At 35.1% G+C, this 19,985-nt stretch overlaps 1 protein-coding gene across 1 annotated transcript in view; it reads left to right on the forward strand.

Annotated features, from left to right (window-relative positions):
• The window catches only part of LOC136822546 (uncharacterized), a 72,340-nt gene that overhangs the window by 16,384 nt on the left and 35,971 nt on the right, over positions 1-19,985 (forward strand). Inside the window, exons 16-23 of the mRNA XM_067078810.1 lie at positions 40-84; positions 605-685; positions 1,255-1,340; positions 1,788-1,827; positions 2,028-2,121; positions 2,726-2,830; positions 2,961-2,998; positions 6,952-7,030. Of these exons, the coding sequence (XP_066934911.1) occupies positions 40-84; positions 605-685; positions 1,255-1,340; positions 1,788-1,827; positions 2,028-2,121; positions 2,726-2,830; positions 2,961-2,998; positions 6,952-7,030 (568 nt within the window). The remainder of the gene's footprint in view (positions 1-39; positions 85-604; positions 686-1,254; positions 1,341-1,787; positions 1,828-2,027; positions 2,122-2,725; positions 2,831-2,960; positions 2,999-6,951; positions 7,031-19,985) is intronic.

A 19,985-nucleotide genomic window follows, 5' to 3' on the forward strand; every position in this document is an offset into this window, starting at 1 on the left:
GTCATTGAAATATTGAAATATTTATTTATCATTTTATAGAGCGCAATCACTTGACGATCTAGCGAAGTTCAACGTCGTTCAGCCGTAAGCAAGACATTTAGAAGGATAAACAGAATTATAGAGATCTGTAGATATATATCTTCTATGTTCCTGAGAAAAACTCCAAATATTTTTGCTTAAATTTTTCCTTTGCAAAGTATTGTTCAAATTACAACAATTTGGCGTTTTCAGTTAGAAAATAAATAGAATTTCAGCACAACAAGCGTGTGAATAACTATGTGTAAATAAATTGTGATTGCTTTGACCGAAAAGATTGTTATATAAAAAACTGAGGAGGAGGTGCCCTATGAAGGAATTCACAGGCCAAAAGCTCAAATAGTGGTTATTCCTTCATTAACGGACCCAGTTATTTCTGGTACTGAAAACTACTCGAGCTCAAAAGAGAAAGACTATTTTAAAATTTGAAATAGATTTTACCGTTTTCCTATTTTACATTTTAAAACATTTTACATGAAGTCCATTTTGAATCAAGTCAGTTGTTAGTGAGCCCCGAGTAAATGTGCCCGGATGAAAATTCACGTTTCGTTTTCTTTTTTCACCATAGTAAGAAAGCGACGAGAAGAAGTCAAAGCGAAAGTGCATTAGAAGAACTGGAGCATGAAATCATGGAAGATGTCCCTGAAGTGTAAGTTCAAAGACAGGCTTGTTTAAAAAAGGAAATCGCCTAATGAGTAGGTCGTTAAAATTGGTTTACAATAAAATCATTAATAAATAGATAAAAGTAATGATTATACAACTCACCACCATATGGTCACCAGTATACTAGTGAGGTCACATGGTCATCAAGGTAGGTAAATCACGACGACGGACGAATTTCCTTGTTCACTCGAAATCTTCTACAGGCTAAGTGAGAAGCAAGGTTGACTTACTCCGCATTCCTTTCTAGAACGAAAAATCAGGCAGAAATTCATTGTAGAGGCAAAGTTGATTTCTTTGAAATTCGACCGCCGTTGTGATCTACAGTAAAACCTCTAATTAACGGACACTCTAAAAGACGGGCACCTTTGATTAGTGGACAATTTCATTTTCATCGGCCGTTCCCTTGTCAAATCCTCATAAAAGAAGTTTCCAAAAGGCGGACACTCAATTAGCGGACCGTTCCGCTGATTAGAGGTTCCACTGTATCTATCGATACTTAACCTCACTACTAAAGTTCGAGCCTTTTTGTAATAATTCAATCTTTCACTATTTCAGTTGTGATTTATCATGGTTCAAAGATAACTATTGGTATCCTTGGTTGGATGAAAGTTATAAAGACCAAATGACCAACAGTGAACAAGGTAAATGTCATGTTATTGGGTAGACTTGAAACAATCCCTAACACATGCGCATTTCATCATGCTCGAGACATGACTGAATTTCTAGACCTCCACTAAACTGCAAGGAGGGGTGAACGAGAATGTCAGAAGCTTAGAAATAGTAAGTAAGTAAGTCTAAAGACCGCACTCGGAGGCGACCAGAAGGCTCCTTTTTCGATAGCTATCTACTCGAAGGTAGGAGAGGGCGCCGCTCTTTCTCCCTGAATTGCTCAATTTACCCTTGAACCTTCTCTTGCTTCCTGAGCATCAAGGGGAGAAGCACCAAGTACCATTTTGAGAATCTTTGGTATGACCCAGCTGGGACTTCAAACCACAACCTTGCGCACCTTAGAAATAGACGAAATATAATTTCATGGAATTGACACTTGCATTGAAAGGCACATTTGCATCTTTCTTTTTCTATTTTAGACGATGACAGTTTGTGCTTCAGACTTGATAAAGAGATAAGGTTGGTACTAGTTATTTAATTCAAGCTTTTATGGGGATGTAGATTTAACTTTCCCTTTATTCCTCGAGTGTATTTTTTGGAATTTTGAAAGTGCTGCAATCACTGAAGCCACCTTTTGGTTTATAAAGGTCAGTGGTTGCAATAAAAAGAACCAAATTATAATTCACTAATGATATAACTCATATATACTCATCTTTTAGTCGTTCAAGTTCTGTGGCAAATACTTCCGGTGACGATGAAGATCAATGGGTGTATCGAAAAGAAGTGTTTACGGAAGCCGATCAACGGTATCAGGTACAGTATAGCTTGATGCTAGCTAAGCTCTAGTTTCGACGGCCGACTTTCTGTCCTGCCTATTCTTATTGCTAGAGTGGAGCGCTAAAAAATGGCAGAAAGTTGGCAATATTTGCTTAGAGGTTTAAAAGAAGTCATTGTATTGACGTTGAAAGAGGGTAATGCGTTGACTTCTGACTACTTTGCCAAACTTTTTGCTCATTTTAATTCATAATTAGAATAGACAGGGCGAAAAGTGGACCGCCTTAACCAGAGCTAAGTAAACTATTTTTAAAGCTCACGAGGCTAAAACAAAAATATTATTTATAAGAATTCACCATCCACTAAAAGCAGATGAGAACAGTTTCATACTCGGCGCAGAATATCATATTCAGGACAATTAAAATAATTGAGAATTGAGGCCCAGCGTCAAGTCACACTTGATAACTCTCAATAAAAAAGAAAATATTCCAACTGGTTTAAAAGGCAACCACCATGAAGAAACCAAAGAAAGAAAGAAGAGTAAAAACTACGCCTAGACTTCTAGTGGTTTTTTTAGTGTTTTTTTTCTTCATGGCATTTGTAACACATTTTTAATACACTGTTTATATGTATTGTTTCTTAGAAAATCGTGGTTGAAATTGAGGATTTGACCAAGAAAATAGAAGAATCAATCAATTCTAATCTTATAGGATTTCATTATTGTCGAAGAGGAGCGTGCTATAGAAAGGTATTTTCGTCAAGAGTTTCGTCATTTTTTAATGAGAAGCAAATAGTTTTATTTCAAAATATTCTCGTTAGATTACTAAAGTTTTAGCAGCCAGGTTATTTGGTCAAAATTTCTCTATTTTATTGTTTAGGTTGGCGATTTACAAAATGCCATACAAGACCTGAATACGTAAGTTTGGTCATTTTTTTCTGTTTATCTTGTCTCAAGCTTTCTTCTAGTATTTTCCTTGGAGACAATTACACGAAAGAATGATTTTCTTTTTGGATGGAACAGTCAATATGATGAACAGCTTGTATGAGCTAAAATAGGTCTAGTTTAGAGTTGAATGAATGAATCAAGTTAGTTGATGGTTTGCCTGTGTGCTTAAGCAAACTAGGAAATACATTCGTTAACGACGTAAAAAGTTTTCGTGTTTGAGCTCAGGAAAGCGCATTAAAATTTCTCTTAAATTATATTTCATATAGTGTTTAAAGAAAATGTCATGATATTTTCAACTTGTTTCCGCTTGCGATTTCCAAGGAGTCAAAAATGCTTTGATTTCCTTTGCAATGTCTCGTAGCATTAACAAATTGACCAAATAGAAAAATCCACAACCTAATTTCACAATCAATAATGTTTCTGAAAACAACAGTTTATACAATAAGAATGGTCCAAGGATGAATCTTAGCGGTATGAAAAATACAACATACGCCACTCGAGCTGCAATAATCCATTTTGATTTCTTTAATTCTGGTTTATCAAACACGTGGAATACCCAGAATGCACAGGGCGTTGTGAATTCGCCTAACCATAAACATAACAAAATATCAAAACCACATCTCTGGTTATACCATATAGTTAACGTGATCAAAAAACTTAATACGTGATGAAGGAACATGTACCAAGCTTCCCCAAGTTTAATACTCAATGGCAAATCGTATAAGAAATAACCAGCGCTTACAGCAACTATTAGATTCTCTTGCCAAGTCACTGCATCTCCTATACGACTCATATCCAGCATTTCAGGATTGGTGTAAAAATACCATTCTATTGAACGCACCACGCCAACACCATAAATGCCATACACCAAATTAGAACTGTCCCAGAAAGTGAAACCCAATAATTTGTAAAAGAATTGAAGTAATACAAAACATCCAAATGCTGATGCCAGAATCACATACATTTTGTTTTAATGATTGTGTTTCTAAAGTAAACAAAGTTCAAATCAAATTACATAGTTTGGTCAAAGGCTCCATGCAGACCCATTTCTACTGCTGCATTTCCAATGTTGCATGGCTACACAGTCTGCGTACATTTTTCGGTTTGTTACTTCAAAATACTGATGTCAATACAACGACTTCTCTTTTAGGTCTACTATCTGACTATGACGTCAATTTGTATTTTTTTCCATGCGACGCTTGTTACTTATTTTAAATCTTGAGCTGTTCATGTCAGTCCTTTTACAAATTTAACGAACATAAAAATACAGCACAGACGCAAAGCCCTAACTATCTCCACATTACATTATTCAACATGATTACAAACATTGATACGACACACTATTCTGTCAAAATTGTCAAACGGAAATAAGCTAATAGATGATTACACGAGATTAATTATATTGAACTGTGCATATACTGTACCAATGTTTTGATATCAAATAACTATAATAAAGAGTTGACACAATATCTATATTTTAAACTCAGAGTTTCATGGTGCTCAGGCACCAATCATCAGTGAACTCTTGATATATAGATATCAAATAACAGTATTTTTGATAAAAATTGGCTAGACAAAATGAAATAGTCACTTTTTATTGTATTTTGATACTCAGTATGTTTTTAAGTCATGGCCACAGTCAAATTTGTCTTCTTTTATAACAAATTAACTTCCAGCCAGCACATGGTGTTATTCACACGACGTTGTATGACCGTCATTGACGAATGTTTCGAAGTGCAACGTAGTCTTTTTTCCAGTATCCATGATGTGTTCCATTCTGATATATATACAACTGAAGATTGATCGAAAGTGACGTATTAACTGATTTTACGTAACTTCCAACCAATCAATGGTGCATATCATGAATTCGGCAAGACTAGTAATCTATAATATATTTTCTTTCAAAACATTAGTAAATCATAAACTGCATACATAAAAACTTTATAACATAAAAAACAAACTAAAAACGAAGTGATTTAAGCTGATTTTAAGTATGTTTTTTCCAGCAACTAAATCAGTACTTATCAACAAATTTCTTTTTCAAACTTTTTAAATTCCTGTGAAACTTTATCGTCACAACATATTGAAAGCAACTTCTTCTGTGATTTTGTCCTTTTTGATTTTGCTTTTTTCCTCCTAGACTCAAGCGGACAAAACATTAAAGGAATATTAAACGGTTTTAATGTCTTACATTGTAAAAATGCTAAACTTTTTATATATAGGCCAAATGTTCGATCGTTGTCAAGCTGTCTAATCATGAATATTTAATACTTTTAACAACATTTCTTTTTTCAACCTTTCAAGTCCAAATCAAGTCCAAATCAAGGATTTTCACTATTTGAAAGAAAATAAATCTATTCTTAAACTGTAAAAGAAAAAAAAATTCCAAACTTATAGTTCAAAATAAAATAAACGGCGGGGTCTGAATGAACATGGGAGGGGCTGAAAATGAAATAAAATGGAAATCTTACATGGAATAACAACATTCGCACGTTCGAAAAGCAAATTCGAACGCTCCAAAAGTCCGATATACAGAAAACACCGCATCTGCATCTCGCACAAAAGGTCAAAATGATGTCCGCCTAACGTCTATAAAACCAGTAGCGTGGTGAGGCAGAATCGGAGGGAAAATTTTGCAAAGATAACGCGAGCAAAGCGAGCGCGAAATTTTTTCGACATTTCCCCATTTTCTAGAGCCAAAAACTGCCATTTATGAGGTAAAAAGGGGAAAGGGGCGCTGAAATCAGTGTTTTGGAGAGCCTTTTTGCACACCTTCCTTTTCGCCCCCCCCCCAAAAAAAAACCGCCGCTGGGGGGGGCACTGCCCCCTGCCCCCTTGAGATATGTAATCTTGATTTTGACTAGGTTTGAATCCAAACTTATAAATACCGTAAGAATAATTTTCTGAATAGTTAAGAATATTCATGATGAATTATAAAAACACCACTCTTATAAAAAAAAGCATGTACCTCATATTCATACATACAATATAACTGTACAACGAATCATCATTGTATTGTACCCAAATGGCTCAACCAAGATCACCGCTTTTAATATTATTTACATGCACGGGCACAATCTTTATGTGTGTAGACTTTAACAGCCAAAACATACCACTGGGTAATGATCAAATATCAAATATGATAGCCGCATTCTTTTTCACCCTTCAACACAATATGGTATTGCTAGATATTATTTAAATCTTTAAACTCGCCCCAAAAACCGCAATAAAATTTTACAAACTTACAATTACTAAATTATGTACCTCATCTTTACAAATGTTTTCATGCATACACAGTAAAGACAGTAAGATCATGCAAGATCATTCATAGAGATTAGATCGCGTGAAATGTCAGTATGTATCAGTGAGTCTACAAAGATGAACGAACACAATTTTTGGATGTTACAATCATTCAAGAAATATTTGAGACAAATGGGAAATTCCCCAGGAAGTTTTGAAACCACAATCGATTTGTAAGTGCTCTAAAGTAGGTTCGAAGGGTAGAGTTTTAACTCTGAGTTTTAACACTAGACTTAAGACTTAGGGGGCCTTAGGATCTGAGGATTCAAAAGTTCAAAAATGGTCCAGTAAGGCTCCGAATATAGCCTGGAAGTTAATCTACCCGTCTCAAATTGAAATATTCGATTAAATTAAAGAGATAGCCCAAAATCGGCTTTTTCGCCCGAACTTTAAATCTCGAAAAACGTCAAAATAACCCGAATTCTCAATATATTTCTTGAAAGATTGTAGCATTTTTCGTTGTGTAGAAAGATACTTACCACGTGAAAACACAATATATACACTACATTCAGATACCCAGATAGGGTTTAAATCTTCTTCGAAATTGTGTAAAGATATGCTTTTCTTTCTTAGCACATCTTTGCATATTCACAAAATTCTCTTTCCTAAAAAATCTTTTTCAGAGCTATCAAATTGGAGCCGAAGCTCATAGACGCGTATTGGCATCGCCATTTAGTTTACCTCCTCAAAAATGACGTCACTGTAAGTGTATATATTTCAAGCGTTAAAAGAGAGACTAATTCAAAACTTCCTGATTTTTCTGACTCTTAGAGAGACTTTGAAAGGTGAAAAAACTGACCCCTACCGTCCGCTATGGAAGCCGAGGAAGGCCATTATAATAAAAAAAAATATTTTTAGAGAAATATTTTTAATTTTAGAGAAAAAAAAGTTTTTTCAGAGAAAAAAATTTAATTTTAGAGAAAAATATTTAATTTCAGGGAAAAATATTTAATTTTAGAGAAAAAAAATTTATTTTAGAGAAAAATATTTAATTTTAGAGAAAAAAAAATAATTTTAGAGAAAAATATTTTAGAGAAAAATTTTTAGAGAAAATATTTAATTTTTGAGAAAATAATTTTTTTGAGAGTTTTTAGAGAAATGTATTTAATTTTAGAGAAAAATATTGAATTTTAGAGAAAAAATCTTTTGGGGAAAACATATATCTTTTTACCATAACAAAAGTTTTTTTTTGACAAAATATTTTTTTGCCAGATAATTCTTTTAGTTGATTTCGTGTTCCTTACTACACAAATACATTATGTTTTCAATAGAATAATGCTTTATACACATTTTACAATGCTGGTGGGGCAGCAGGTTGTATCAAGAATGCAATCCAAAGGAATGTGTTTACCAAATGGTTTACTGCTTTGAGAAACACCATGTACTGCTATCAATGTGGGAAAGCTTTTTCAATAGGTGATGTCTTTTGCACAAGATGTGGTACAAAGAAACGGCCATTGGATATTGCTAACATGGAGAATGAAGACGAGATAATTGAACACTATTTTCGAAGGGGATTTCAATATGCAATAATCCTGCAATTCTTGAGACGTAAACATAGCATTAACATAAGTTTAAGGACATTAAAACGAAGATTAGCTGCCTTGAATCTAAGAAAAAGAGACAATGGCATCAATATTGACCAGCTTAGACAAATTATAACCACTGAATTACAAGGTCCATCTTGTCAACTGGGATACAGAGGAATGTGGAACAAGCTACGCACCACATACAATATTACAGTTCCACGTGATACTGTCATGCATATTTTGAAAGAAGTGGACCCTGAAGGAACGGAGGAAAGGAAGTCTAGGAGGCTTCGAAGAAGAGTTTATCGATCTGAAGGGCCTAACTGTACCTGGCACATGGACGGATACGATAAACTTAAGCCCTATGGTTTACCCATTCACGGCTGTGTCGATGGATTTTCTAGAAAAATCATATGGCTGGAGGTATGCAAAAGTAACAATAACCCATTAATTCCAGCTAGCTATTTTATCCATGCAATAAAACAACTAAAGATTTCTCCAAAAACAGTTCGTACAGATTGTGGAACCGAAAATGGACTGGTTGCAGCCATACAGTGCACGATTCAAGAAAATGAAAATGCCCACCAGTACGGCCAATCTATCAAGAATCAAAGAATCGAAAATTGGTGGTCTCATCAGAGGAGAGGGTTTACCAATTGGATAATCACGTATTTTAAAGAATTGGTTGATGGTGGTTATTTGATACCAGGAAACGAAAATCACAAAGATTGTGTTTGGTTCGTCTTTTCCAAGTTCCTACAGTCTCAGCTTGATACTGTCAAGAATGAATGGAACAACCACTACATACGTCAATCCAACAACTGTGAAGTTTCCGGAGTACCAGATAAGTTATATTATTTACCAGAAACCGTTGGTTACGAAGAGTGTGGTCACCAAGTACTGAATGAGGATATCGAGGAAATAATACAAGATGAAAACATTTTTGAACAGGCATTGAATATCGAGATTGAAAACGCAGATCCAGACATACAGGGGTTTTTTGAAGAAATTATCAACGAAGCACAACTCGAATACCCACCAAAGGATTGGGAAAGCGCTTTGAACATGTTTAAGCTGATTGCTGATCGTCTTGATTGAGAGCACAATATATTTTATGTAATTTGTATTTGATTATTAGTCCATCTTTTACTGGACTTAGGGAACTATGGTTTTTTTAGCTTCCTATGTACCTATAGATTATTTTTTGAGTCTCTGGCTGTCACTGGTTGAACACATATGTCGAAAAGGGGGTCTTCAAATGAACAATCTGTCAGCATTTTTTCATTTCATTTTTTTCAAGATCTTTGTTTCGAAACCGACGGGTACATAATGCATAAAACATAATGCATAAAACATAATGCATATTGCATAATGCATAATGCATATTGCATAATGCATAATGCATAATATTTAAAAAATGTCAATTTTAGAGGCTGTAATAAGGAGAATTTGAAAGATAATACTTTCAACAAATCAAATTTACCATTTTCTATCAGAAATTAAAGGGTAGAAAGCTGTAATTTTGAATTTTGGATGATGAAGAAATTCCATGATACACTGAAAATGCTAGTCGCCATTTTGATTTTCATAGTTGTATTTTACAACGTAGTATAGTGTAGAAAAAACACGAAAATATCTCCTCCGTATATTACTTTTATAACTCGAAAACCAACCTCGATCCCTGCGTATTATCAGCTCTTCGATTCTTACTGATAGCGCTAGATAATACCCTGGCATTGGCTGGTTTTCGAACGCGAAAGATTACGTAATTCAAAAACAAAACGTCAGATTTCATTCGTTCTTCTTTTTTGAAGTCGTTGCATTGCAGTGTAACTTTGTAACGTCAGAATATTTTATGATGTATTGTTTTGAGAAGTTCCCCCTCTGAGAGGGGGAACTCGCATCAGCCAACACCAGGGTATTCTCTGGCGTCAATCAGTAACGTAAGTAAAGCCTGGGATACACGGGGACGAGGTTGCTCGAAAACGTGATTTTTATAGCAAGATTTTTATTTCGAACGAACAATATTTGGGGGGGTTTCAGGGGGTACCCGATTCCGTAATTCCGCCAATTTTTTCTCCAATTTCCGTCACACCGTCTTAAATTGAACCAAAATTCCGTCACCGAAAATTCCTTTGAAATTCAATATTTTTGTCGAAAATTCCGCAAATTTTGAAAATCTTTTACCAATTCCGAAATTCCGCAAATTTTTTTGCTAAATTCCGTTTTTCCACACTAAAATTGTCTAATTTTCCGTCTCCGTCAGAGAACCCAATTTCCGTAATTCCGTCTAAATTTTCGCCAAATTCCGCCACTCCGTCCAAAAAAGGGCCGATTCCGCTCCTCCGCCAACCATGAAACCCCCCCCAATATTGCTAATAAATTTGGACGGGTTTTCCCTGTTACAAAGCATTAACCATGTGAAAACTAGATCAAAGAAAATAGACTTCGAATCTTTTTACATTCGAATGTTTGTGTGTTTACATTTTTTGAGAAAGAAAGAAGGGGGAAATCTTTCTGATCTGTTGCTTCGTTGAAATATATATATATTATATATTTATATGAAATTTGTCGTTCTTTTTTGTCGTTTTTTATGAAATTTGTCGTTCTTTTTGTCTATTTTTAGTAATGCAGGAATTGTAGGATAGACGCACTCTTATGTACCCGTCGGTTTCGAAACATAAGAAACCCATTTTCTGATACAGTGTCGACCTAATTTCAGGCTTTTGTTGTATCCACCTATTTAATCAGGGACTCGAAACATAACCTACAGGTGCATATATAAATATCAAAATAACAGTTGAGAAATGAAACACAAAAAAAATTATTTCGACATTTCTCCCTTATCGGGGAAAAAAATGTCGGGGAAATGAAAGTGACTAAAATTTTGAGATGGTGACGAAATTTTCCCCCGACGAATTTTTTCCCCGATATTTTATAACCCGACCAAAGCTTTTACCCGATTTTTTTATCTCCGACCAAAACTTTTACCCAATTTTTTAAACCCAAACCAAAATTAAAATCTAAATTTTTTACACCTTTATTAACCGAAATTAGTGCTTTAAACGTCGAATTACATATCCTTTTTGGAGCAAGTGAAGGAAACCATTTCATTTGGACAATTTAGTTGGGTGGAAGTGACTTAATTGTAATTTTTTTCGGGGAAAAGTGACGAATTTGAAATTTTGGTCGGGGGAAAGTGACAAAAATACCTCCAGGTGACTAAATTTTTCCCCGACTAAATAAAACTCTGACATTTTTTCCCCGATAAGTTTTTGGTACTTATTTTCGTGCAATTTCACGCAAAGGCCCAAAACTGTGCGAAAATTAATGTACCATGTTTTTTTTTGTTTTTGGAAAGAAAGTATGGCACTTATCTTCAAAAAATTACTATTATTTCTATTTGTATATGCCTAGAAAAAATATATAGGCAGCCTTTGTACGCAAAAATTAAAACCGATAATTTGAAGACGATTGGCTGGTACGCGAAAATTAATACGCGCGAAAATTGCGTTTTTATGATGCTCGAAAATTAGTACCAATAAGGTATAGTAACAATGTCCCCAGGCATGCCCCAAAATGAAGATTTTCAAAAAAGAAAAAAAAAATTCCTAATGAACAAGTCACCAAATTTCAGGCCAAATCCGACCATTTTTGGGCTCTCTACCATTGAGTTTCAAGCCGAAGGCTAGAGGTCAATCTCCTTGGTAGGATTTGAAGCCAACAAATCCTACCAAAGTTGCGCGGCCTTGAGCGACCCGCCTGGTTTTTACACAAATGACAGATTGAAACTAAAATTTACCGCTTCATTTTGAAAAATATATCACTCGAAAACAAAGGAATTGCTAGATTCAATCCGTCATCAAAAATACGGCGCATATTTTAAGGCTTCAATTTTTCTTGCCTGAGAAAGGTTAGAGATTGACCTCTAGCCTTCGGCTTGAAACTCAATGCTCTCTACCAGGGACACAGACAATGGTCAGATTGTAACTCAACTGCTGAAGTTGAGAATAAATTGATGCTGAGAAAAGGTTAGAAAAGTAAAGTGTCCACATACTTTTAAGACAGATTTTAATACTCAATCCAGAAATTTCCCTCCGACGGATTCAAGCTTTTTAATAGACACTAATAACTAGTCCTTGTATTTCGCTGCAGCTTTGCTTGCAACACTGCGTTCGCTGAGTACAACGACCGCGTTCTGTGTCTCAGGAAAACCAGACGCGAGGCTAGTCTAGCTTTTGAACACAGATCTGTAAAGCCCGAAGGGCTAGATTTGCGGCCTTTATCGAAAAGTGAAGCAAGTTTTGGTAGGATTTCCTACCAAAGAAATCACGTGACAACAAGCAATTTCACTCGTTTGAGAGATGCGAAATAGCGTTTGCCGCCTAATTTTTTTTATCTCGCGTTTTGAAAACAATTAAAATGCTAGATCCTATCCATCGGCACGAAATTTAAAAAGTCAAATTTTTGCTTCACTTTTTTTTGCTGGAGAAAGCTTAAAGTTGCCTATCTAGCCCTTCGGGCTTTACAGATATATGTGCTTTTGAAGATTCTAGGTTTTGGTCTTGCGCCGGCATGCTGACAATGCATGGATATTAGCTACAACTTCAGACCGCGATATATGTGGTTTGTAGTATTGGAAATTAATACAATAAAAAACAGTCTTCGCTCGCCGATTCTTATCTTTTTGAAATCAAACATTTTTACCCAGTAGGCACGGGACATTCAAACAACGTTGTTTCAAGGTCAGAACGTTATTTGGATGTTGAATAAATGTTGCAACAACGTTGTGTGTCTGCTGAGTAACTCGACAATCAAACGTTTTCGAACTTTCGAATACAAGAATATTAATTTCCAAAAAAACAGAATCGTATTTTTGTCTGGAAGGAGGCGAATTTATGAGCACGCTATCCGGGCGAGACAGTGGTACAAAAGATTCAAAGACAAAAAAGACTACTTCCGATTGCCTAAATACATATCTTGAATAAAATATATTTTTACTTTTCTATGTTAAAAACAAAATAAAACATCTGATATCAAAGTCTAAAACAGAAGACTACCGTCGATGTCGTCACGACTTTTCTTTGAGGCTTTAGGTAAATGACTAAACATGTCCAGCATGTTTAGTCAGCCGGTTCATTGAGAAGTTTTGTTGGACTTGAAATAAGATGACTAAAACAAATGTTAAAACAACTAACTAAAAGCAAAAATAAGTCTAAAGGCCGCATTCTCACTTTCGGTAGTTTTGTTCGTCGAGTAAGTCGTACGGGCCTTTTGACTGGTTGTTTTCAGTTGTAACCTCAAAACATAAGCAATTTGCTCAGGTAGTCGTACAAATTCAGGCACAAAATTCAAACAAAACTACTGGAATTGAATGCACCCTTGACACTTTAAATAATCTACAAAATATACAGTCATGTTCAGTTAAAAACGCTCGGCATTTCTGGCTGAAGTTGTGAAACTATTCTACTAAAAAAAAAAAACAGTCATCGTTTCAGCTATTCAATCTTTTGAAAATGGAAAGATCGTATGGTGCTCCTTGTCCAAATACAATACTTAAAATGTTATTTCAAGATATTTCAATGCTCTAAAATCGATGTTATCTTTTTGTTTTAACTTTTAGCTAGGCTAAGGCTGTCAGTCAATTTTTTAGTTGTAAAAGAATAAAAAAAATAATTTTAACGCAAGCAGTATGTCCAAAAAAATACTAAAGTACGCACTAATCTAATGTACTACTATGCAATAAAATAACATAAGATGGCATAATATCAACGTAAAGTCCAATCTTTTGTAAAACAATGTCTACGTGAGAAGAAAACCTTTTCCCATCTTGAACGCTTTGTCGAATGCTTCTTCCATAGAAGTTATATGTACTGGTATGTCAACACTCAAGGAACATGTGCTGAACACTGGAAGGCACGTACATGGTGTACCTTGCTGCGAAGGCTTGCAATCTGTCACGAAATTGACGGTAATCTTCATAGGGAGACCAAGTGGAGGTATAGTCTCACATCCCGTGATCGTTGCCATGATTTTACCCGGTTTTATTTTCGACGATTCTAAAACAAAACAAATTCTTTTATACCATTTCAATCTAGGCGTATCTATAAGTGCAATTCCTAAGGCCCTTGAATAAAATTTCTGGAGTGAAATTTTCTTGGTTCATTGAATGAAAAAAAGTTTAGTATCCTTATCAAATTACCTTAAGGGAAGAAATTTTCGCGGAAGAAATTTTCGCGGTACTTCGAGAGGTACTTCATACTTCATACTTTAGAAGGATTAAGCTTCACGAGATTAAATTTCGCGATTTTATGCCCTTTTCGCGAAATAAAAACTCGCAAAATTGCGTGGGTTCGTCGATTCGCGAAATTAAATCCAAGCGAAATTTTTAAAAATACCATTTTAGCAAAAGAAGTTGTCAAAACCATGTAATTTTGGTAAAATAAGTCCCTTTTTTGGGTCATTCCCGAAATTTAATCTCGCATAATTTCATCCTACTAAAGTACCATTTTTTAAATTCTTCTATATCATTTTATTGGGCTTTGAATGATATAAATGGATCCAAGGTTTGAGGACTTTAATTTTTCATCAAATTTAGATAGATGATCAGAATGAAATTGGCGGAAAATGTCGAAAATCGCCAAATTAAATCCGCACCAAGTTTTATTTCTTATTACGAAATTATTTCAAATTAAGCAATATATGATATCGGCTTTCCAAATTCTCCCCGAATGATTACCCATGATGCATTGCGCAAAAAAATTCATGGACGATATTGAATTGACGAATTTTTTTGCGCAATACATCATGGGAAATCATTCGGGAAGAATTCGGAAAGCCGATATCGTCTATTCGCGAAAGTTTATCCTCAAGAAAATGTGTACGCCTAAAGAAGACATTTCAAGCTTCATAAAATCTTACTGTCTATCATTATAGGGCGATAATCAATTCTGATTAAACTAAAAAGGTCTACGACATTTTTGAAAAATTCTTGCTGCGCCAAATTTTAAATCCACACCAAAATTTCTTCACTTAAGATATTTGTTTTATGACAAAAACATTCTTACCACTTTTGAAGGATTCTTCCATGAAGTCGAGAAATGATTTGAAAGTATTTATCTCTGCCTGTCTTTTGTTCGATCCAATTGCCCCTTTAAAATCTGGTTTCAATACTTCGTAGACTCTTTCGTAAGTCCATTCGAATAAATGCGTTTCAGTAAATACCGGACGGAAGGTTTCAATATTTTCCTTTATGATTGAAAGGCCACCATAAACCGCCATTCCCTCCGAAAGTTTTGATATCAAGTTTAAGATTTCTATCTTCTCTTTGATAAACATGGTTCTAAAAATAGCAAAAAGTTTCTTTCTAACATCTTCTGTAAATAGATTTTCTATTAAGTCGTGAGTCTTAGAATCTTATTCCAGGGCAGGGTAATTCCATGCCAAATTATCCAAAAAATAATTACAGATGACACCATTGGATCTTAGAACCCTCAAAATTTCAGCAGTTAACACCTTTGAAATTTTGGGTGAAATTGCTGCTTTGTATAAAAACACCCCTTTTCGGTTCCATTTCTGCTCGTTAAAAACCTTTTATAACATTGATATTTTTGATTTTTGGTTATTTTAAGAAAGATTTTGGAATTCTCCATGTCAAAAATCTTTCCCATGCAAAATTTCAACAACTACAGTAGCTACTTTCCCAAGTTATCGAGAAAAACCAAATTCAAAATGTCGGATAAAAATTAAAGAATTCTGAGACCTAAGGGTTTTATGCGTTGGATGATTTTATATGGAATTAATATCCAGTCTACATATTTTTTTTATAAGCATACAAAAATCCGAAAACAGGCTCAGAGATGCTTAGGTCGAAAGCTTTATAAGGATGAAAAAATGCTTGAGGGATGCTTATATCCAGAGCAAAAATTTAGGGAAACACTGAAAATCCGTAAAATTCCAGCCAGAAAAAGCCAAAATCAGGTAAAAAAATTTTTTGGTATGCTCAAGTAATGCTTGCCATATGCTTAATTTTTCCCCATATCTGAGCCTAGATATGCTTACAAGTGCAACGCTTATAAAAAAACATGTATGACCCTATGTATAAGGGCCACCTTATACGAGTTTGGAATATGGCGAGCTTTTTAACGCCGGGGAGAAGTTCCTGCCAAGTCCCCCTGCAAAGAATGATTGATATTATTTACCGCAGTATAGTTTCTTTCCATTTTATATCAACGCATAACGGGTTGCCTCGGTATCCAATATCTTGAAGCAACTGCATGCCATCGTCAGTTTGTAAAATAGTTTGAAAGTGTTGCTCATCGGCACCACGAAGCTAAAAGAAGAAAATGAAAGGAGAAATTTATAAAGCAAAACTACCATTCTTGATCTGAAAGTTATTTTATTGAAGTTTAAAATGGAGTCTTAAGTGTTTTACACACTCATGTGGATAAAATTGAAGGTTCTTACTAGCTGGTATGAAGGATTTTTCATTTGTTTAGGTAGGATAACTGCCTCAACACCGCCAGCGATATATTCGTAAACCCAGCTCGAAAGGAAGCCAGGGCCAGGCCCATCATGCACAAGACTTGCAACAAAGATGTGTCCGATCGTTTCCATGCTACCGTCCGCTAAACACATGAGCCCGACGGCCGGCTCTCCAGATTCTTCGTCGAAATACTGTCTTCTTATCTGTTGAAAGGCTTCTATGAATAAAATAAAGAAGCATTGACAAAATCCATCCTAAGTATCCAATACTTCGTGGGACAGGCGGAGGCAATACTAAAATTTCAAACATTGTGTTGTTTAGTGACGTGGTAGTAAAATTCCTTCAAATTATTTCCGAACTAAGATTCTTGAATAAATTACTCAAATTAAAAAAAAAAAATAGTCAAAGGCAAAGCATCAATTTGTACATGAAGTGGAAATTTAAGACCCAAAACAGGGAGGGGAGGTTATTATCTGACACTATGTGGAGTAACTGCCAATTTTTGACTTTTTTGCTGATACCACCACCCCTGCAGTTACTTAACCGTGGAGTAACCGTTTTTGCCTTTAAAATACACAAACACCACTCCCTAAAACTGCCAAAACACGTTCACCTAGGTTGTGGCCATTTCGACCATTTTCGTGAAATTAGATCTTCACAAATTTTTTATTTGTGCTTTTTGCTGAAAACCCCTAGAAAAATTAAAGAAATTAGGTCAAAAACAGGCAAATTCTCGAAAATAATTTCTCGCGAAATCTATAATAATCGTTGACTCTTTCACTTTAGAGGTTCTTCAGGTAATTTGAATCAGTGTGTTCCTCTTACTTATCATAAGAAAAATGCGAAGAAACTTTATATACTGTTATATACCAAAACAATGTCTTGTTAAGGAATTTAGAACTAATTTCCAGGTACGCAAAATTTGCACAAAATATTAGCAGTTACTCCACAAAATAATAACTGATATTCAAGATTCTGTATTAGGTACCACCCTAAATGCAGTTACTCCACTGGAGGAGTAACCGTTTTTACAAATTTTAGCTCCTATACCACAAGTGTCATAGTGTTTGAATAAAAACTGCATGACCCCCCCCCTGCCCAAAACCGGCATATTTTAGAACGGTAGGATTTCGTCGAACATAGGGTCAACTGGCTGGTTCGACTATAACACTCAACAAAGGAATGCAAAAGCGCCTGAAGATCTTCCCTTTCATTTCTTTTGATATTACCAGCATCACCCTTCTTTTTAGTGTTATAAATGTCAACAATATGAATAATTTATCACTTACCAGAGTAAAACTCTCTGGATATCCCTCCATCATCTTTGCCTTCTTCACCAAGATATTTGATTTTTATCCACGAACCTGTGTTCTTTTTATTCCAGCTTTTTGCAAAATGTTCTTTAAAATCGGAAAATTCTAAACCTCTTCGGACATTAATGTATTCATCTTTTTTTGTATCCACTTGGAATTTTGAAATGCACCTCTTAATTTCAACAAGGAGTTCTTCTACAGACAGGTTTGTTTTTGGTTGAATTTCTTCATTGTTCTCTTGAATTATTTGAACGTCCTCCTCTGATTCAACTCTAAAAGTATTTTGCAGTTTGTCATAAGCACTCTGAAATTTTAACAAGCATTCATTTGCATGTTCGTTAATATCATTTGTGGCATATTGATTATTACATACTGGACAAGGGTAAAAACGGATTTCATTCTCTGTATCCAGAAGCTCTGGAAATATAGCAACGTTTGGCACTCCATTAGGTGGTGTTAGTTGTCTTTGCGGAGGAGTTGCTTGTCTTGGTAGAAATATTGCTTGATTCGTTGGAGGGGTTGTCTGTATTGGTGGAGGAGTTGCTTGTCTTGATGGAGGAGTTGCTTGTCTGGATAAATTTAAGTTTTGCTGGAGTTCTAGTGACGATGATTTGTATTTTCCTGGGGAACCTTTGGGTGAACCTTTGGGTGATGACGGTGGGCTTTCCTCATTCAGATTATTAAAACGTAACAGGTCACTCTGTAGACATAGAAAAAATTCCAATTTGGCGTACGAGTCTCCATACCAATTTTTATAAGATTTCAAAACAAATTCTTTACTGGTTCCTGGTAGGAAACGAACTAGTCGATTATCATGGAAAGTAAGTTCGTAGCCATCAGTAATGTAAAAGTAGGTATCATGTTCAGCATGTTTTTTGGCAGCAGCTTTCAAAATGTCTTGAGCATTGGCGTTTTCAGACACTGTAACTGGGATCTTCGAACCTCTCTTTTTTATCAACTTTTCTCCAGATAGCTCCACCAGACCAACTTTTATTTTTACCTCTTTTGGTGCTGGATCGTCTCTTGTTGTCTAAATAAAAAAAAACACTGTCTGGTGAAATTCTTTCTTAAAATTGAGACATTATCAAGAACTATTCAGTAAAGTTACTATTAACTAAAACAGACAACTCTATTTTGCTGTTGAATATAAAAAAGCAGCTCACTTTTAAGGATACTATTAAAAATGACAGCTTGGGTCTCTAATAAACGTACAGTAAAAAAATCTGATTTTTGATTTTATTGAAGAAAATTGGCAAAGGTCAGCAAAGGTCAATAATATAGTGTGTATGCTGCCAGTTTTTTGGAGGCAAAAAGATCACAACATTAGCATGGAGGAAAGAATATTTTGGGTGAACTGAAATTTCAAATTTCTAAGCTGAAATCTGAAATTTTGCATTTCTTTCAATTTTCATGCCGCCATTATGGTTTTTGAGAAGATTTCTAGATTTTCAAATTAACATTTTCTCTGAGTATATTTGGTATATTTTCACTACTGAAATTTTCAGATCTGATCCCGTCACACCGTAAAAGTACAAACCCCTCCTTCAAGGTGATTAGAGATGTTTTTAACCTATTTCAGGGCTCAAGAAGACCAAAAATTTCATCAACCGTCACACGGATCAGCACCCCTAGGCCCAGGGGGGATCAACCAATCAATTTTGGACTTATGGTCTTAAAAATTGTGCAAAATGGCTTACAATCAATAGGTTATATACATTTTCATAAAAAAATACTACATCTTGACTTCACCCAAAAAATGGCTGTTTTAGTTTAGACACAGAAAAAGTAACGCTCTGGAGAATGTCCTGACGGAATATCTGATATGTAAATGTGTCAACAAGCAAGGGTCGTCCTTTTTCAAAAAAGTAAACAAAGAAAATCCTATGCCCTAGTTGGTTCTTCCTTTCAAACAAAAATATAATTTTGGGGAACCAAAGTTCTTTAAAAGCCTTGTAATCATATGTACACATCAACTTGCCCTGATTCTAGTAGTGGACAACCTTCAGCTTTGACCTTGCCTTGGAAATCCACCCAAAGATTACGATTAGCTAACACAATAAAGTCCTTTGAGAATGAGGGCTCATTCAAAGCCTTGGATTAAGCATGTTTCAAATAGAATAGCACAGAATGTCAATACAAATACTTTTCTACCAACCTTACCTTTCTTCTTGAAGTATCAGTGCGAGTTTTACTTTTGATGGCTTTGTATTCACTAAGCTTGAAACCCTTTTGTGTGTGGGTCAAAGGAGTAGGATTTTTTGGCTGTATTGGTGCAGAGCACTTTGAGCAAAATGCGTCATCTTTTCCCAAAACAGCAGCACATTTTCCAC

Source organism: Clytia hemisphaerica, unplaced genomic scaffold (genome assembly GCF_902728285.1).
Source record: "Clytia hemisphaerica strain Z4C2 unplaced genomic scaffold, Clytia hemisphaerica genome assembly, whole genome shotgun sequence".
NCBI classification, from domain to species: Eukaryota; Metazoa; Cnidaria; class Hydrozoa; order Leptothecata; family Clytiidae; genus Clytia; species Clytia hemisphaerica.